The following is a 17,641-nucleotide window of genomic DNA, read 5'->3' on the forward strand; positions in this document are numbered from 1 at the left end:
TGAGTCGATGCAAATCTTCATGTTGGTCCCGATCGGAAACGACGACGGTCCCTGCTGCAGCTTCAGAGCCAGTCGGTACCTGGGGGCCTCTTCCCGAGAGCATCTTCCCAGCAAGCCCTGTGCCAGCACATGCTGAGGGGCAGCTCTGGTGAGCTGCTCTGATCTGAGCCCGCCTCCTTCTTCGCACCCTGTTCTTCACATCCAAACAGTAAAGGACTGGCGTTAAGGAGAGAAGGGGCGCCTCATCTTGAAGGCTGTGTGTGGAGCCAAGCCACGCTGGCACCCCCAACGGCCAGCTGTGCAGAGGTCCGGTGCCTGATCCCCCACGCCTCTGGTAGGCTGGGAACACGGAGAAATAAATCGGTGTCGAGCCTTGAAGGCTACATCGCGTGTTCGTCCTAAACAGGTCATATAAATTCAACAAGTCTACACGCACTTTCCAAAAGGCTTCTGACAACACGGTTCTTCTCACACTGTAGTACTAGTAGGTTACAAGGAACTACTCTAAGTGTGCATCTTCACACTTCCCCAGTTTCCCCATGTCTTCTTTCCGGTTTCTACACCCAGCCCTGCATCTCCCTCCCTCCACCCCGCCTCACTTTCCCCAGCCACCAGACTCCTACACCCTGGGCTCTCCATCGTGTTCCTCCCCTGAAAGCACTTCCCTACTCCTTGCTTTTGCTCCCTACAGAGAATAAATATGTAAGTTTGGAGCTGCCACCTCTAACCGCCCCAGTTACGAACCAAATGCCTGGGCAGAGACCTCACCTCGGAGCACAGGCAGTTTTGGCAGCTCACCTTGCTCGGGGTAGGGGCACGGCGGCCCCCAGGCAAGGCAGCCACCTGAGGAAGCACTGCCCCCCGCAGCAGCCCACCACGGTGACCTTGTGGCCCTGCTGTCACAGGGGAGCTGCTCCACTGTGCCTGCTGGGGCAAACTGGGGTGCAGGGACCTTACCGGCTGCTGAACAAGTGTGGGGCAAGAGGGGCAGCCTGGTATGGACTATACCCCCCGTAACGCCCCGGTTCACCTCCTTCCCCAGGAAGACCACCCACCGAGGCGCAGGAGTGGGGCGAGAAACGATCCTATAAACCAGCCTGGTATATGACTCAGATAACCATCTTTTATTTGGTTCTTTTTTGCTTTTGTTTTGTGTTTTGTTTTGTTTTTTGTTTTTTTTTTTCTTTAAAAGTGGTATGTTAACATCAGGTCTTTTTCTACATTTTCAGAGCTCTGTACAGGTCTTAAAAGGAAATAAGCAATGCTTAATGTACAAAATAAAAACAGAAAACTAGAAAAATCTGAATAGAACGGAGCAAGTTGCTGTCAGGGATACAGTACAAATTAGTAATTAGACATCATCTGAAGTGCAATACCACTGCAGTAAGGATGAGTTAAGGAATGAAATAAAAATACTCTATTTTAAACAAACAGTATATATATATATTTTTATATGTATATATTTTACAGATAGTAGACCCAGTGATATCTGTAGAATTGTAAAAACATATTTACAAATAACTTTTTTTTTTTAACATTACATATACATCAGCACCATAGTAAGAAAGGAAAAAAAAAAAAACCCAAATAAACCAACCCCAAATCTAATAAAATCTACCTCTCTAGTACTTGGTCCCAGTACGGAGTATTTGGAGGAAGCTTAATAAAGACAACAGAGACTCAGTCTTCAACACCATTTATTCCCCAAAGCCTGTACTTCCCTGACGCAAACGGATTTGCACGTGGCTGCTGCATGGTGGTCGTGTGTATCTAAACCCTCAAATCCCAGCTCTGTGTCGGCAGGCGACCCTCGGCCACTCGCTCCCGAGAAAGGAACGCTGCTGTGCCGTCCCCAGCGCCATCCCCATGGAGCGGGCTTGCTGCCTCCTCCTCCTGGCACCTCTGTCATACAGGGCAGGACAGGTACGTGCCACAGCAGCTCGTTGCTCCCTCACCCACGCGCTCACGCAGACACACACGCACGCACGATGCCCTCCTACCTTCAGGGTACCACTTCTCCCACTGTTTGCCTGTCCCTTCTGTCCCAGCTAGCCCTACCAAGAGCCGCTTACCCGCAAGATGGACTGCAAACTTTGGCTGGTGCTCTCTTTCACTGAATTAGGGCCCAACCGGGCTCCGGCTGAAGCAGCAGACAGGCAAACCCCTATCGTCTTCAGCAGGAACTGGGAGAGGTCCTTGTGCTGTATTTTAAAAAGGGGTTAGCTAAAAGAGATGTACTAAAGCATTTTTTAAAAATTTAGCAGTCAGGGCAAACTGGATTGATAGCTCACCTTGACCAGCTAGTCCATATTAAAAATGCAGCTAGTCCTGCTCACATTATAGCATATAAAACAGATGCTTCCCCTGTCCAGGTATTACTGCACAAAAGGGAACCGTAAAGGTGCGCCGAGATGCTTCCAGGCCCATTTTGCTCCCACTCCTTAATGCGATGCATACCTGTGCTCCACAGGGAAAGGCAGGACTTGAAAATGCAAAATGCCAAGCCCCTCAGCTCCCGTGGATTTCAGTGCTCAGCACTTTGCATCGTCGGGCCCAAGGAGAGCGGCGCAAAAGGAGGTAATTGGTAGTTGGTACTGGTAGTTGTTCACTAGAGACACTTTCGCTGCAGAGCACGTCTTATGGCTCACAAAGGCCAGTGTTAGGCCAAAAGTTCCCAAACTTTTTGGATTGTGGATCATGTTAACATTTTTTATGCACCACTATATAACCCGATAAGCAGCTCTCAACTGAAAACACTAAAAAGGTGATAGGTTTTGGAGGACAGCTTACCTCGGCCTCAGAATGCAGCTTGGGGACTGCTGCTTCAGACATTCAGAACGACTGGCATCTCAGTATTGTGCAAGATGCATCACAACTTCATTACAGTGCTGCTCAGCACCGGTCCACACAGTGGAGATAGTGATGCATCGCTATTACCTAAAAGCTTATTTGGGCAGACCCTGTGTTTGTAATAACTACATCAATTATTTTACCCATCCACGAATGATCTTTCGAGTAGTCCTTCACCGGTTCCTGTTCTTCAAATACTGCAGTGAATTTTACCCCGGCAAACCAGAGAGATTAGAACAGACGTCTGTTTAAAACCGAAGATCAGGTTGCGTATAACATCACGTCGAGAGCCCAGGCATGCCAGGGCAGTATCACTTGCCAAACTTGCACTTCTCAAGAGGAGAGGAGAAACTCATTCTGCATGCCAAACCCTGCCTGCACATTTCCTCATGCCTGTTTTCTCCTGGCCTGCCTGCCCCTTTGTGGCAGTTGTCGCTCACCTTGCTTGCCACTGAAGGATAGGAGGGGAAGTAAGCGAACTCAAAACATGCTGGGGAGGAAGGAGAGAGAGAGACCCCCACTCAAGACCTGTGCTGATGTCTTTTGGTACCTCTTCACCCTTCAACACTGTTTGAAGCTGCTGTTCTGCACCCCCAGGCAGCAGACCCACACCAAAGTGCTCCGACAGGGAAGTGCTACTGCAAGTCCCAAGGGGACTAAATAGCTCATTAAGTTAACCCTGCCACCTAAGCCATCTCTAGCAGCAGTCCCCTAATCAAACTGTCCTCGCCACACTGCCAAATTTATGTTCTCCTACACTTCTATTGGATTTTTATCACTCCGCGGTGAAAACGGTGACCTGCCCGTGACTGTTTAGGTTTGTCCTGTGTGTGCTGCACATCCCTCGTGACAGCCCAGAGCTGGCCCTGTGGGTTTGGCCGTGGCTCAGCGAGACCCGCTTACCCCTGGGGCTAAGCCCATTTCTGACCAGGGCCCGTGCGATCGCCCGCAGGCATCCTTAGGCTCACTCCTGGCTGTTTTCATCTGCTCCCCTGAGAGTTGCAGCAATTGCAGTTACACGAGGTGGGAGATACTGGGACTGCGCCACACAACTGTGCAATGAAGCCTCACTTCAGCGGGGAAGGAACAAAAGTTCCCAACCAGAGGCATCAGCTGGCTTTTCCAGTTTCCCCATTCTGCCCTCCCTATCCCCCCCACCCCCATAGCGGGTGCTGCCACACAACAGAGATTGCTTGGTGGAAGTCTTGGGATGCCGATGTTTTCATCGTCCCCTGAATCTTCCAAAGTTGGCTACAGATCAGCTTAGTTTGCACGATTAAAAACAAAAGAAAACAAAATAACCCCAAACTAAACCAATTCGAACAAAAAAACAACAATCCAAGGATGGGGAGAACATCCAGCTCTCTCTCTTCTTTTTCCAAACGCAACAACCAAAGCTCCAGACTATACAAGCCCATTCACTGGGGGTTTCCAAACAACTCATCAAGTTCTTGTATCCACTCATCCCCTGGTCCGCTCTTAATGATGGAGTCCACAAGGTCTGCGCCCTCTGCTAAACTGGAGAACGACCCCCCTGCTCCTTCATTACTGTAGTTGTAGGATATGTCCTGAGTGGGATTCCTCTCGTAGGCCTGGCCTTGGCTGCTCTGAGCAAAGTTACCACCTGGCATTTGCTGCGTTGGAGGCTGACTAAAGCCAGACATAGCAGGGACCCCTTGGCTTATTGCAGGCATTACCATCGGCCTGGCCTGGCTGGCTCCTTGCTGCCCAGGTAGTGGCTGCAGCAACTGTCTCCCCATCGCTGGGTTCAGGGCTCTTACTGTCCCACCCGTGTCCACAACTGTCTGTGGGAAATGTTGCTTGGACAGCCGCGGCTGCCCAGCCTGCATCGGGTACGTTGTGCCGTTGTTGAAGGGCCCCATTTCACCGCTAGTCCTTCCGGGGACACCTTGTAAGCCTCGCTGCTGCCAGTTTTGTGTTCCTTGAGGGACGGTCCCCATCAGGTTTTGAAGTCGTGGTGCTTGTGGCCTGGGTAAGACCTGGCCCACGGGTCCTTTCATCTGCTGCTGATGCTGGGGAAGAGCAGAGTTTACCAGCATGTTCTGACCAAAATTGCCGACCATTCCCACCGCTTGTCCAGAGGCAGTCTGCCTCGTTCCCTGGCCTGTGTTATGTGCCATGTTCATGCCACTTTGGTTTGGGTGCTGCAACATTTGGCTCATCCCTGTGCTCATACTGTACATTCCCGGCTGGCTGGAAGAGGCGTTGCTGTAAGGAGCCATGCCCATGTCTGACTGGCCTGCGGTCGTGGGCAGCGTGCTCGGGGTCTGGGAGGGACCCATTGCCATCATGCTCGCATTCTGGGCCATCATTCGGGATGTCCTCATGCTCTGGAGTGCTGCTTGGTTTCTCACGGCTGCTATATCCTGGGGAGAACCTACACCAAAAAGGGAGGAAGGTAAGGAAAAAAATCAGAGTCCTGTAAATCTTAACTAACGTTCCTTTGCATAAGAGACAACCTGTAGGAGCCTTCTGCATCACAGTAAGATTTCAGATTGCTGTGCTTTCTGAACGAATAAATTATTGTTTCATGTGAAGGCTAGCAGTGAGCTAGAAGGTTATCCATCCTGGGGAGATGTGCTTGCTGCCTAACGTTTGTTGTGTTTCAGAGATTATATGTTCCCCAACTCGCTCTGGCTGCACCCTCTGTCCCGACCTGCCAAGTCCCCTCTCCTTGAGGGTGACAGTTCACACAGCTCAAGCGCTGCCCTAAACAGGAATCGCCGATCACGTTATGGATTCGACTTGTGAAGCGGGACACTGTTCAGCAGAGAATACCATCAATAGAGACTAGCAGCCTAATTTCCCTTAAGGCCTAAAACGAGGCTGGCAAGATTAAAAGGCCAATGATTTACCCACTAAGTAATTCTCAATTATGACAATTTTGGGATGCGTACCCCAAGGTATTCATGGCTTCAGGTTTTTGAAGAATCCAGGCGACACAACTGCATGCCTGATGCGTGATTACAGCCATGGCTGCCTCCCTGATAACCGCCTTCCCAGGTACCTAAGCTAGACAGCCACAGAAGCTGCAGGGCTAAAACAGGCCTGCCTTTTCCTTACTTCACTAGGATCAGAGCTTAAATTTTTAAGAAGTGACCTGAGAGTCAAAGTCCCCTTTCTAAAGCAAACGTGAGTCTTCCTTTTTGTGTGTATTTTTTTTTCCCCCAGGACCAGTGACAATGTGCACCCTCCTCTGTGAAAAAAAAAATAAAATAATAAAACCACTCCCTAAGACTTCAAAGGTGTGTATGCACTGTGGTTCAGCAGCACTCATCTCCTTCAGATAAGCCTAATTCAGCTTGTAGCAAGCAAATGAGAAAGCTTCCACCCGTCTTCTTCAATGGCAGCAAAGCAGCTGAACTTCAGTTTACCATTTGAAGCTCTCTTTTGAATATCTCCATTTTCAAGGCTTACTTTTGAAAGACATGTCAGGCTTAGAAGGCCAATCAATTTTTTAATAGCTCAGGAGGCACAAATGAATGGATTTTCTATAGCATTGTTACGGATTAAGTCTACGGAAAGAAGAAAAATTGTTTTTTGGGGACATTTAAAGCAGGGAAAGTGTATTAGTGAATCGACATTATAAGCACATTTTACTCCACCTTAGGCCAGCGATGGGAAACCAGAAAATCCTAACCTTGTTAAATTCCCCACCGTGGCAGATAACTGAACCATGCTTGTGTCTTCCTTTCAGGGGTGGGGGGAGCTATCGATTTCTGGGAAGCCAACATGCTTCTGTATTTACTATCTTTATTTAAAAACAATTACCAGAGCTCTGATTATGCCATGGGTCTACTGTGGTTTTCAGTCACCATACTGAACTAAACACAATGCTCTGCAGCTGAAGCTCTAAGAGTATAAGGCACACAATTACTCCCAGCTCAAACATTATTAAATGCAAGGTATAAATATAAAATGGTTGCTTTAAGAGTCATGAACTGTACGACAAAATCTGAATGTTCTTAAATCAATCCCTATCTGTTGTCCCTCAGTGGCAGACAACATGCTTGAACATCTGTGGGGAACAGAGAACACTGGGCTGTGTTATTCGCGTTGGCTTGGTTTCCGTGAGAAATAGGTACGAATAAAGGAAATGTCATTTCTATAGTTTTGCACATAATGCAGAGGATGGCTACATCTCCTTTTTGCTGCAGCAGGACAAGCTTCTAAAGGATGCTTTTAGCTCCAACATACAGATAAATGAAACATTTTGTAGCATGAAGAGAGACCATCTGGCTCTCAACTGAACAGGGCAAACGTAGTGGCAGCTTTTTACTTTATCTGTGCTATGAAGCCATCTTCTTAATGATCGGCACCGGGGTCCCCTTGATCTTTCTTAATTTAGATCACCTCCTCCTTCCATGATTAGAAGCAGTCTCTTTTTACAATGACTTCAGCAAGTGTTTAAGACACAGATAATATTAAAAACTTACTTAATGCATCTTTAGCTATTTTTTTAAATTGAAAACAGCAGCTGAAAACCTCCAAAGGAGTCACTACCAGCAAGTGGTTCAAAAACTACTTTTGTTAACTACCCTGCTTAGCTTAAGAGACAGGAGATCAGACAAGGAGTAGTTAAAAGAAAGATGCAACAGATTTTAAGGTTTTGGGCCACCTTCTGGTCTCATTTACACATAACCTACTGCACTGGATTACAGTCTTGTGACTAGATACAAAAACGGTGAAATATTTATATTTAAATTACCTCATTTATGAAAATTAATTCCTTGCTCTGTCAGATTAGCCTAAACTCTCTTCTCCATTTCTTTTAAATAATACATATGAAGGCAAGGTTTCAAAGAACCATTAATGCAGAAAGATTTTACATGTGCATCTCGATGTATGGCAGTGCACACACATACATTTTGATTTTGCAAATGAATTGTTGGGAGAGAAGAATTGTTTCATACAGAATTTATGCTGCCACAAATAAAAATGAGAAGGTGCTTAGAAGAAGCCACTCTGATATATACAAGCAGAAGATCTGGCTGCCTGTGCACTTTCCGCATACAAGAACTACAATACACTTGCCTCCCTTGTTTTCTGTTGCAGTTACATGACGCGATCATGAATATACAGCACATGTCCATGTTCGTTTCATGCCCGTTTAGAATCCATGGCTAGCGAAGACATTCAGCTGATGCTTTGCAGCTGAAAAGCTCAGAATTAACTTCTTTTCCTAAAGCAAAACGATTGTACTTACATTCTTCAGTTATCTGCAAGCACACTGAAATAACACTTGCTTTTTTTGAGATAATTAAAAACTCTCCATTTACATCTTGGGTATTTCACTGGGTCTCCCACACCTGACATCTGTCAGTCACTTCTCTAGATAAGGATGACCTCTGTGAAATTCTCTGCTCATCAAATTGGAAAAAGTGGGGAATGAAGAGGGGTAAAACCAAGATACAGTGAGAGACACTAGATGGAGGGGAAAAAAAAAAAAAAAAGCATAATGAGAGTGGTGGCAAACAAGATAAATCCTAGAATCCAGATGTCAAAGAGGCAAAACAAATGTCAAATTAAAAATGCAGCTTTTGCTGAGCGGAGCAGAAAGGAAATTAGAAATGTAACTAAATACACAAACCTGGGCATTCCCCTTTGGTAAAAGATGTGGTATTTGCAAGCGTGCAACAGCCTGTCTTCCCGTTTTGGCACACTGCTTAAACCCTGGCCTTCATAAAATGCATGAACTTTCATGTGCCTGCTACAGGAGCATATATCGGCTCCAATACAGGAAAAAGAATTTGGCTTTTACCTTGGAACTGATTGACCTGTTGCACCGGATACGGGCTCCGCTGTTGCTGCAGATGCTGCCGAGGCAAATGTGACTGCTGCTGCAACTGCTGAAAATGAATGAGGGAAAGAAAGCAGAAAAAGATGATTAATTAATTAGCGAGCTGAGAAAGGGGCTGGTGGCAAAAGTACTGCAGCAGAACTGCAGCATTTCTTATCTAGCAAACTGTTCTGGAGAGACAAGCAGAGTCATTAGAGGAGTCCTCCTGAGAGCACTTGGGCTACTCAGCACACAGACTCTCTGGTTCAAAAAGGAATAAGCATCGAGGCTAACATCATCTCTCCTTAATAACGACCACTTCATCCCGACCTCTACAGTGTGACCTTAACTGTCTCCAAGCTGAAAGGAGAGGGAGGGATATAAAATAACTTTGCCCACTTATGTCTAAGGGCAACTGTAGCCACACACCCTTTTCTTCGCCCAGCCCTGCCAAAGTCTAGAGGTTTGTGCTCCTGGTACAAGACTTTCCTCCACCTCTGCACTTAAACCACACTGCTGCAAGGAGTACTGCATCCTGACCTGAGCACTGTGGCCTAGGACCATTCCCGAGCCAAACAGAAAGGGCTACTAAGGCACATTTCCTCTTGTGCTTCAGGGAATGATAGTGGGGAAGCAGGTGATTGCAAAATGTCTCCCTCCCTTGATCCAGCCCACACTGTTTCTCCGTGATCATTTTCTATGAATACTCATGCATCTAAAACAGAATCCAGGGCTGATTATAAAAACAAAGAGTGTTTACCAGAGCTTTCAAAGCCTAGGGTATACTTGACTAAGCACTTACTAAAAGGACGTGTCTTGGTGCTTCATCTGCAGCTGTACAAATACTGTGTCCAAACCCAAGGATGCGTAACGAAGGTAAGAGAACGGCAAAGATTGGAAAGAGCAAGTACTAATCCCCGTGTTCATAAATGTGTGTTACAAACCATCAAAAGGATAAAGGGAACCTTGTTAGGCACAAAACACCCAAAAGCTAGGAGCCTGAGGACTGTGACTTTGTCACTTTTCATCTATGCCAGCACACTTGACAGCCTCAGCCTTGTGGTTTTTCAACACTTTCAGGTTTGCCTCCAGCAGCCAAGACAGCGACTGGCTCTCAGCTTTATACAGTTGAATCGGCCTAATCCACGATGGGCGAACGTGACTGCATCCTCACTCTTCTACACTTGTTCACCCCTGAACTGCTTCATGCATCTTTATCCTGAATATTTCTAGGAGCATCCTTCCTCTTCACTGGGGGTCAATTTTTCAGTTTCTCAGGAGGACCACGAGAAGAGGGGAAGGCTATCCGTATGCCTGTGGCTATACAACATGCACAAGTTCTAACACAAATTAAAGCAGACCCCAGGTCTTAAGCTGTATTTCTCCAGCAAGAGAGCTGAAGCCAAGCTTAAAGCAGCTACAGACCTCTCAGAACATTACCTAGGTAACATTAGGGGACTGCAAGTTTAAACTTGGGTATGAACTTACAGGCACGGAACAGTGTGACTTCCCACTGACTTTCTCCTGGGTTGCTTTTAAACTACAGCCGAGTTAAACACGTGCAAGACATCACCATTCAGACTGGGTAATTTAATGTTTACATCGCAAAGCCCGAGAGCTCCACAAGCCAGGTGACAGGCTCCAAGGCAGCAGTTCCACGCTGCCACTGCACGGGGTGGTTTTGCTGTTCTCCCACTTCAGCCTCTGGTTCCCCCCTTAATGGTGCCCTCCCTTGTGCTAACATAATTGCTCATACCGGTACATGATAAACAGGATTAAAGAATTGAGCTGGGTAAACACTAACATCTTTTCTTTGCAAGGTTACTTTTAACCCATGTCAATTCTTTGTCCCAGATCACTGCACAGCTGTATGTAGCTTTTGCCAGCGCAAGACCAGTCAGAGGTAGGGAAGAGGACCAGCAACTGTAACTGTAGCAGTTTGCTTCTGTCGGAGTAAATGCACCATGAGATACCAGGTTAAGAGCTAACCTCTCTGGTGTCTAAAATCCCATGAGACCGTCGAGCCCATCACTGGGAATGTGGGTGATATTTGCCAAGCTTATGGTAGGACTGAGACAGATGCCTCCTCTTGGATGAACATTGCTGAAATACTATGATAGGAACCACCAAAACATAGAAGGAAAGGCTGGTATTGCACTGTCTCGCGCTCGTGCCGTCATACCTGCGTGTGCTGCAGTGCCTGAGACAAACGGGTACTGTACCTGCTCGGCTAGGATCTGCTGCTGCTGCTGCCTTTGCTCTCTTAGAAACTGCTGTTTCTGCTGCTCTATCACGTGGAGCTGGGCTCTCTGCTCAATCAGCATCTGCTTCATGATGGCCGCTTGAGGTTGGTTTCCTAGGAAGGGACCCCCCGAGCTCGTGCCCGTGACCACGCTGCTGGAGCCGGGTGGGACTGAAGGCTGCATGGGCCCCGTGGTCCGGGACAGCCCCACTTGATGCTGCTCCTGCGCAAAGAGAGAGAGAAGGCCTTGTTACTCGGGGTGCTCCACCGGCACGGGAAGTTGCAGTTCATTAACAAGAGACATTGACTCTGGGGGTGAAGACTGGAGCTTGACAGAGGTAAGAGTCCTCGGAAAGAGGCTTGTGGCCGTGCCACGGGCTGCTCCTCGCAGGCAGCAGGTGGCAGGTTCCCCTTCTCTCCTGGAGGTCAAGCCCACTCTGATAAAGCAAGAGCACTTTTCAGTTCATTAACAGCAAATAAATAAAGTTGCATACTAGAATTAATTTCATTCAGGATACGCAGCTTCAGAGTTTTTCTAAAATTCTTCCCCCTTATCGTGGAGACAAGTGTATTTTCTCTCCCTTTCTGCTGCCCTTTCCCCATAACAGCAGTTCCGCAGCCACCCGGAGTGAGGAGCGGAGGTTTTGGGTGCACGCAAACAACGGCAGGAGCCGGCTGCATTAATTCCGCCTACATTGCACCCCAGTCGCAGGATTTAACCACAAAAGGTGTTTAAGCTTTCCCTCCCCCAGCGAGGGGCCAAAGCCTGAGAGGCCGCAAGGCACATGGTGCCACCGGCACCCTCTCCCAAACCCGCTCTGCTCTGCGTTTCCAATCCAGTTTGCTGCCTTGGAGTGCAGGGACGCGGAGCCGGAGCAGGCACGGGTAAGCCTCGGCACCCCGGCGGGCAGCGCGCCGCTCTGCCGGCCCGCACCCCTGGCACCCCAGCGCGGTGCCCGGGGAGGCTGCGGCCACCTGCGCCACCGCCCGCCGGCAGGTGGCGCTGCCCGCCCGCGGCCCGGCCCGGCCCGCCCGGTGGGGGCACGGCGCGGCGGGGGCGGGACCGGGCTCCCCCCGCTGCGGGCAGGGGGGGACGGGACCGGGAGCGGCGGGCAGCGCTGCCGGGGGGCACCCAGAGACACACTCCCCCCCGGGGCCGGCGCCAGGCTGCCCCGCTGCCGGGGCAGAAGCAACCCCACGGCCACCAGCGCCCCCGCAGCGCTCCGGAGGGTCCCTGCCCCGAGGCGGGGGGAACAAACAACGCGGGGGGGGGGGGGGGGGGGGTCGATGGCAAAGCAGCAGGTGCAGCGCTGTGCCCCCACGCCTGTAGGTCCAGGTACTCCTCGGTGTAAAAGAGCGTGAAGGGTTTCTCTTGTGCCCCCCAGCCGCTGGCCCCGCGGCAGAGCAGCGCTGCTGCCCGCCCCGCAGCAGGGTCGGCAGCGGGGACCCGCCGGGGTGACGCCGCAGCCCGCGTTCGGCCGGTGCGGGACCCCCGGGCCGGCGCCCCCCGCCCCCAGCCTGGGGGTGCGGAACGCCGTGGGGAGCCCTGGCGGGCCGCCCGCAGCGCAAACCACCCGTGCGAGAGCTGCTCCGGGCCAGGAGCGCCCGTCGGCAGCACACAGGGGTCTGTGGCGATGGCAGCCCCCCCGCCCCTGCTGGGCTGAGCACGCCGGGGCCGGCGCTGCGGAGCGCTGCTTGCCCGGCAGGACCGGCCTCGACGTGTGCTCGTTAGAAGCTCCTTAATTGTTTTACAGAGACGGGTACTAATTCAAAAGCACTAACTCGACGGAAAGGATCTCTGTCACTTGAGGGTCCTTTGGGCAAAGCTTGCCAGGGTGAGGTTTGGGATTCATCTGCTTCATTGACGGTTTGAGTTACGTCAATTACCGTGTGATTGAGAACGTACGGAAAAGTAATCTTATGACGGCCACGCCAACGCAGTCAATGCATGGGTTAAAATCAATGCTCGAGTGTACCTTTGGAAATTAGGATCAGCCTTTCTGCATGAAGGTCAGGTTTTCAAGGAGCCTTCCAAGGAAATAACAAGAAAATACAATTTGTCCACATCTCTGCTTTGCACAGATATTCCCTGAAGGGCTCTCTGCTGAAAGGCAGCTCTCTGGTATTTAGGTTCTCTCTCTTAACATCTGCCCTGGTTTGAAAGTTCCCTCCCCACACTCTTCCCACTTCTCCCCTGGCCCCATCTCACACTGCACTTTACAGCCCGGCGAAGCGCGGTGCCCGCAGCACCGTGAGGGCTGTGGCAGCTGCTGGGGTGTCCCCGAGCCGGGGTCAGGGAATCGCACCCGCCATGGATCCCTCAGCAGCTCTCGCACCGAGCCCTTTCACCCAGCCCTGGCGCTGGGCTCCGGCTGGCTTTTCTTGGGGAGGGGACACAGACATCATCTGTCTCCAGCCGAGCTGACGGTAAAGGCTTTTTCCTACCACCCCCTGGCCCTCCCCCGACTTCTGATGAAGTCATCAAGCTACAGATTGCATAACTGATGCACAGGACTATCTTGTGTTATACTGGGAGACGGGCCAACTGCTTCCATTTATAGACGAAAGCAATGCCACGCTGCCAAATAATGGAGCCTTTGCTGCAGCTACTACAAGGAAAAAGAATGGGGGACGACGACAACGACAACATGAGGACACAGGGACGGACACCCAGGAGCCAAAGGGCATGCTGTGAAGTGACATCGCTTGGAGCTTCCTCTGCTGAGCCTCAGCGCACTGCTCCCTGCGGGGCTGAGCCCGAGCCCCCACCGAACGGCCTTCAAAACAATCTTACTGCAGAACTAGTGTCCTGGCGCTCCTGCACACATGGGTACGGCGCAGGGACACAGCCACCCCACCGTAATGCCGCACAAGGCACTCCAGTCTGTATCCGATTACATGGCGAGTTAATTGCAGAGTTTAAAAAGGAAGAAAGCTTCGAAAGGAGCCCCACCCGCTGACATGAGCCCCCTGCACCAGCTGGAGGAAATACGAGGATTAGCACAAAGGTGTTACTTCCAGCGTTGTGCGTTTAGTCACGTCAAGGTACAAGAGTTTACCTACTCATAGCGAAAACTTCCTCTTTCCAGTTTTAATAACAGGTTTAAAGCCAGGCCTTCCCCACCAAGACAGAACACCACCCTCCTACCCAGCATATTTCTTCTCCTTTCCATTTTTTTTTTTGGCAAAAACACTTCCCAACCGATGATGAAAGGCCCCGCTGACATCACTGGGAGCAGCCCCGGGTTGTGTGTCCTGACAACGGGAGCAGAGCCCAGGCAAAAGGTCTCCACAGGCAGGAAAATGCTCCCTAGCACCTGGGAGCAGAGCTCTTTACCAAGCACCTCTGCAGCCCGGCAGTGCCGCTGTTAACCTCCAAGGCAGGGTTGCGCAGCTCTGCCCAGCCCCGGCAGCGGTGTGGGGCCACGTATGCTTGTGGGTTGCTTCAGTTACCCAGCCATGGTGTGCACACCCACCCTCCTTCCACTGTTCCCTCTGGAGGTCCAGCATGGAGATGAAACCTGGAAGCAGGCTGGGGGATACGTGTGTGTGGCTGGGAATCGGTGATGAAAGAAGCAATGCTGGGCTTTACGTGGCTGCCTCTTACACACCACTGCCTGCTCCAGGCCTGGGTGCAGTCTCACCACAAGAGCCGAGCACCGAGTCAAGCAACCCGGGCTAAGTGCAGCACTGACACAGCTATAGAGCTTCAAACCCAAACCGATCCAAGCTTCGCTGACAGTGCTCTGAGCTCCTGCTCTGCCTGCCAGCCCCCTCCATCCTCCCACTGCAACCTGAGCCTTCCTGCCCCTAGAGCTCCTCTCGTTCCTTACCTCCCCTTTCTCCTTCCTACACCCCCGCCTCTGCATTTTCCTTCCCCCACCAACTGGCGCTGCTGCCTTTTCACCCTCCAGACACCCTCATCAACTCCCCTGCTCACCGGCTGCTGGCACCACATCACCTCCGCAGCCGACTGCGCTGGTACCCAGCGGCCCATGCCCACGGCCTGACTCACCTGTGACTCAGGCTGTCATCTCTCCGGAGAGATCCCCAGCAGCAAGGGGACAACCCAGCTCCTTTCCCCAGGGCCCTGTGCTCCTGTGCATGTGGGCACATGCTGCAGGGGTGCCAGTCCGTGTAAAGAGTGACAAGATGCCCTGGAATGGGAAACACGTGCAGTATTCTCAGCCTGTCTCTCATCAGCTGTTACATCTGGGAAGAAGGTATAGTGTGACTTCTGATTTTTCACTGTGGCTATTTTCAACAGCACCCAAAGCCACTGTGTGCTACTCACAGGCTGCAAACAGCTCTCTCCTGATAACAGTGGCTGGTGCAGACACATGCTTCAGTCGGGAACAGAGAAGCTGCAGTTCCACTGTGAGGTCCTCACCGAGGGCCAGATGAAGCCAAGAGGCTGCTTATGTGAGGAGGGACGGCGGCAAGAGCTTTTCACCTGATGCAGCCATGCTGCTGAGCAAGTTCAAACACATGTGCTGGCCCTGGCTAAGCCTCCCAGGGACCTTGCCAGGACCCCTCCTGCCTCTGCAGCCTCAGCCACCTGCTTTTAAAGCAGGCCAGAGCCAAAATCAAGTGCTTGGCCCCTGGGAGACTCACCAGGTATTGAAAGAGCCAAGCTGCTATTTGCAGAGCCAAAAAAGAGCCATGATTTCCAAATGGTCAGCATAGCACATCTGGACAGGTTTGTATAGTTGCAGGGCACCCAGTAAGATGAACTTCTGTAGGGATCTGGCTGCTTAGTTAACGCCTACACAGGAGTCACCCTCTGTTGATAATCTGATCCTGAGTGACAGGAGGATAAATCCTGTGTCCTCCCAGTGTATTTCCAAGGATCTACTGGAGTGAGGGAATCCTCTGCAGGAGTTCAGGGGTGATGTGTGTGCATACATGCACAGTTATGCACAGTAAACATAAGTGACTCTAAAAAGAGAACAAAAGGGAGTGGAAAAGGTATTTTCCTCTGTCTCAAATCTTATATGCCTCTTCCTGATCATGCAGTGATTTATTCCTTCCGTACGTTATTCAATCTCCCAACTGCAGCTAGAAGCAATCACACAATTTTCTTTCAGAACAAGCAGAACGACCACCAGCTGACGCCCTGAGAGCCGGGCAGCTGGGTGCAGGTAAGTGCAGGCAGGGACCAGCCAAGCTTACTCAGCTGGTCTGATCCATGCTGATCTGTGGTGATCAGAGCCTTTGGGCATGGGGAGCCGGCTCTGCTCCTGCGGAAGGCCAGGGGAGCAGAGCGGGACCCCAGGGTAAGGGGGGGCTGTTCCAGGCAACTGCTAGCAGAAACCTACGGCCGAAGGGTTTTCCACATCTGGGAACAAAGTGTTTCCCAAAAAGCTGAGGGAAGCAGAGACTTGAAAGTAGGGTCTTAGTGTGACAATTGGACATAAATTCACTGTGCTGTTCTGTGGTATGTGAACTAATGCAATCCTTGAATATACAAAGAGCAGAAGAGCAAACAGAAGCCAGGAGGTGGCTTATCCTGCATACCGCATTAAAAGAACGATGCTAGAAAAATATATACAATCACACATCTACATTTAGAGTCAGAGCAGAAAAAGAAGACACAAAAATTATTTGAGCCAGAAAGTGTCTGCCAGTGAGTGACTTAAAGAGCTCAATCCATTTAGCTTACCACAAAGAAAACTGAGAGATGCTTTGACCATGGCCTATAAAAATACCTTCACAAGGGAAGAAATCCTTTAAAGAGTTCGTTTATCCAGTGAAGAAGGCAAAACCAGATACAAGGGCTGGAAGCTGAAGACAGATTCAAATCAGAAAGAAGAATCACGTTTTTACACTATGATTTCATTACCCATCAGAAATGGCAGATCTCCACATTTTGATGTCTTCAAGGATGACAGCCTTTCTGGATAAACACAACTTAGCGGTGTGATTGAACGGCCTGCAGTGTACACGATAGAACAGCACCGCCTGCCCTTAGCTCCGTGCAGCTCCGAGCTGCTGCTCCCTGGCACGGCAGAGGCAGCTGGCCCTGCTGCATCCCGCTGCTGCTGGGCTGGCAGGCACCGCGCCGCTGTCGTGGGGCTCTCAGGTACTGCCCGCCTGCCTCTGTGTGCGCGTATGCATGCATATGTCAAAAAAGGGGGTCTCCAACCTGTTATTTGGATCAAAAATATTATCCGTTTCCATATACTACATCACATTTAAACATCGTCTCTATCTAGTGTTTTCGGAGCAGCCTGAAAGCATGTTCCTATATTCCCCCAGAAATATTTCTATTAAATTCCTTGTAATGTTGTTACTTATTGCGTCTGGCAGGGATCTTAATCCCTCTCTCTAAATCAGGCTGCCCAAAGCCAAGCCACCTTTCTTCACAGGATAGCACCATCTGACAGACTAAGGGAATTACAAATCCATTCATTTTGGACTTCCCCCCCCGCCCTTCCCTTAAAAAAGCCAGCATACAGGACGAAGGGACGGAATATGCTGGTTTACAACTCCAACCCCGGCAGCAGGCTCTGCAGAGCCGACTGCTTCACCTATTCCTCTGTCATCCAGGCTCACGGATGGGCTACAAACCTCTCTTCTCTCCCCGGCCCCCGGTTGCCATGGTCTTTCCTATAGTATCTGAGTGAACAAGATCCCTCTGTTTGACACCAGACCTCTGCATGCAGCCAATTTGTTTTCCTTTCACCTCCCCTCGCCTGCATCTCTCCTCCCTGTGTTTTCGATACAGTTTAGTCTTTCCACAGAACAAA

General features: G+C 50.4%; 1 protein-coding gene across 2 annotated transcripts in view; it reads right to left on the reverse strand.

The window, feature by feature from the left end:
- Positions 1 to 1,105: 1,105 nt before the first annotated feature.
- The window catches only part of MAML3 (mastermind like transcriptional coactivator 3), a 251,518-nt gene continuing 234,982 nt past the window's right edge, over positions 1,106 to 17,641 (reverse strand). The window contains exons 3-5 of one of the 2 annotated variants that reach the window (XM_040578538.1): positions 10,873 to 11,115; positions 8,633 to 8,717; positions 1,106 to 5,248 (exon numbers count right to left, since the gene is read on the reverse strand). In XM_040578538.1, the coding sequence (XP_040434472.1) occupies positions 4,269 to 5,248; positions 8,633 to 8,717; positions 10,873 to 11,115 (1,308 nt within the window). In that variant the 3' untranslated portion in view covers positions 1,106 to 4,268. Of the gene's footprint in view, positions 5,249 to 8,632; positions 8,721 to 10,872; positions 11,116 to 17,641 lie in introns of both variants that reach the window. The other variant, XM_040578470.1, reaches the window with a different exon arrangement.

Source organism: Falco naumanni, chromosome 1, assembly GCF_017639655.2.
Source record: "Falco naumanni isolate bFalNau1 chromosome 1, bFalNau1.pat, whole genome shotgun sequence".
Taxonomy (NCBI): domain Eukaryota; kingdom Metazoa; phylum Chordata; class Aves; order Falconiformes; family Falconidae; genus Falco; species Falco naumanni.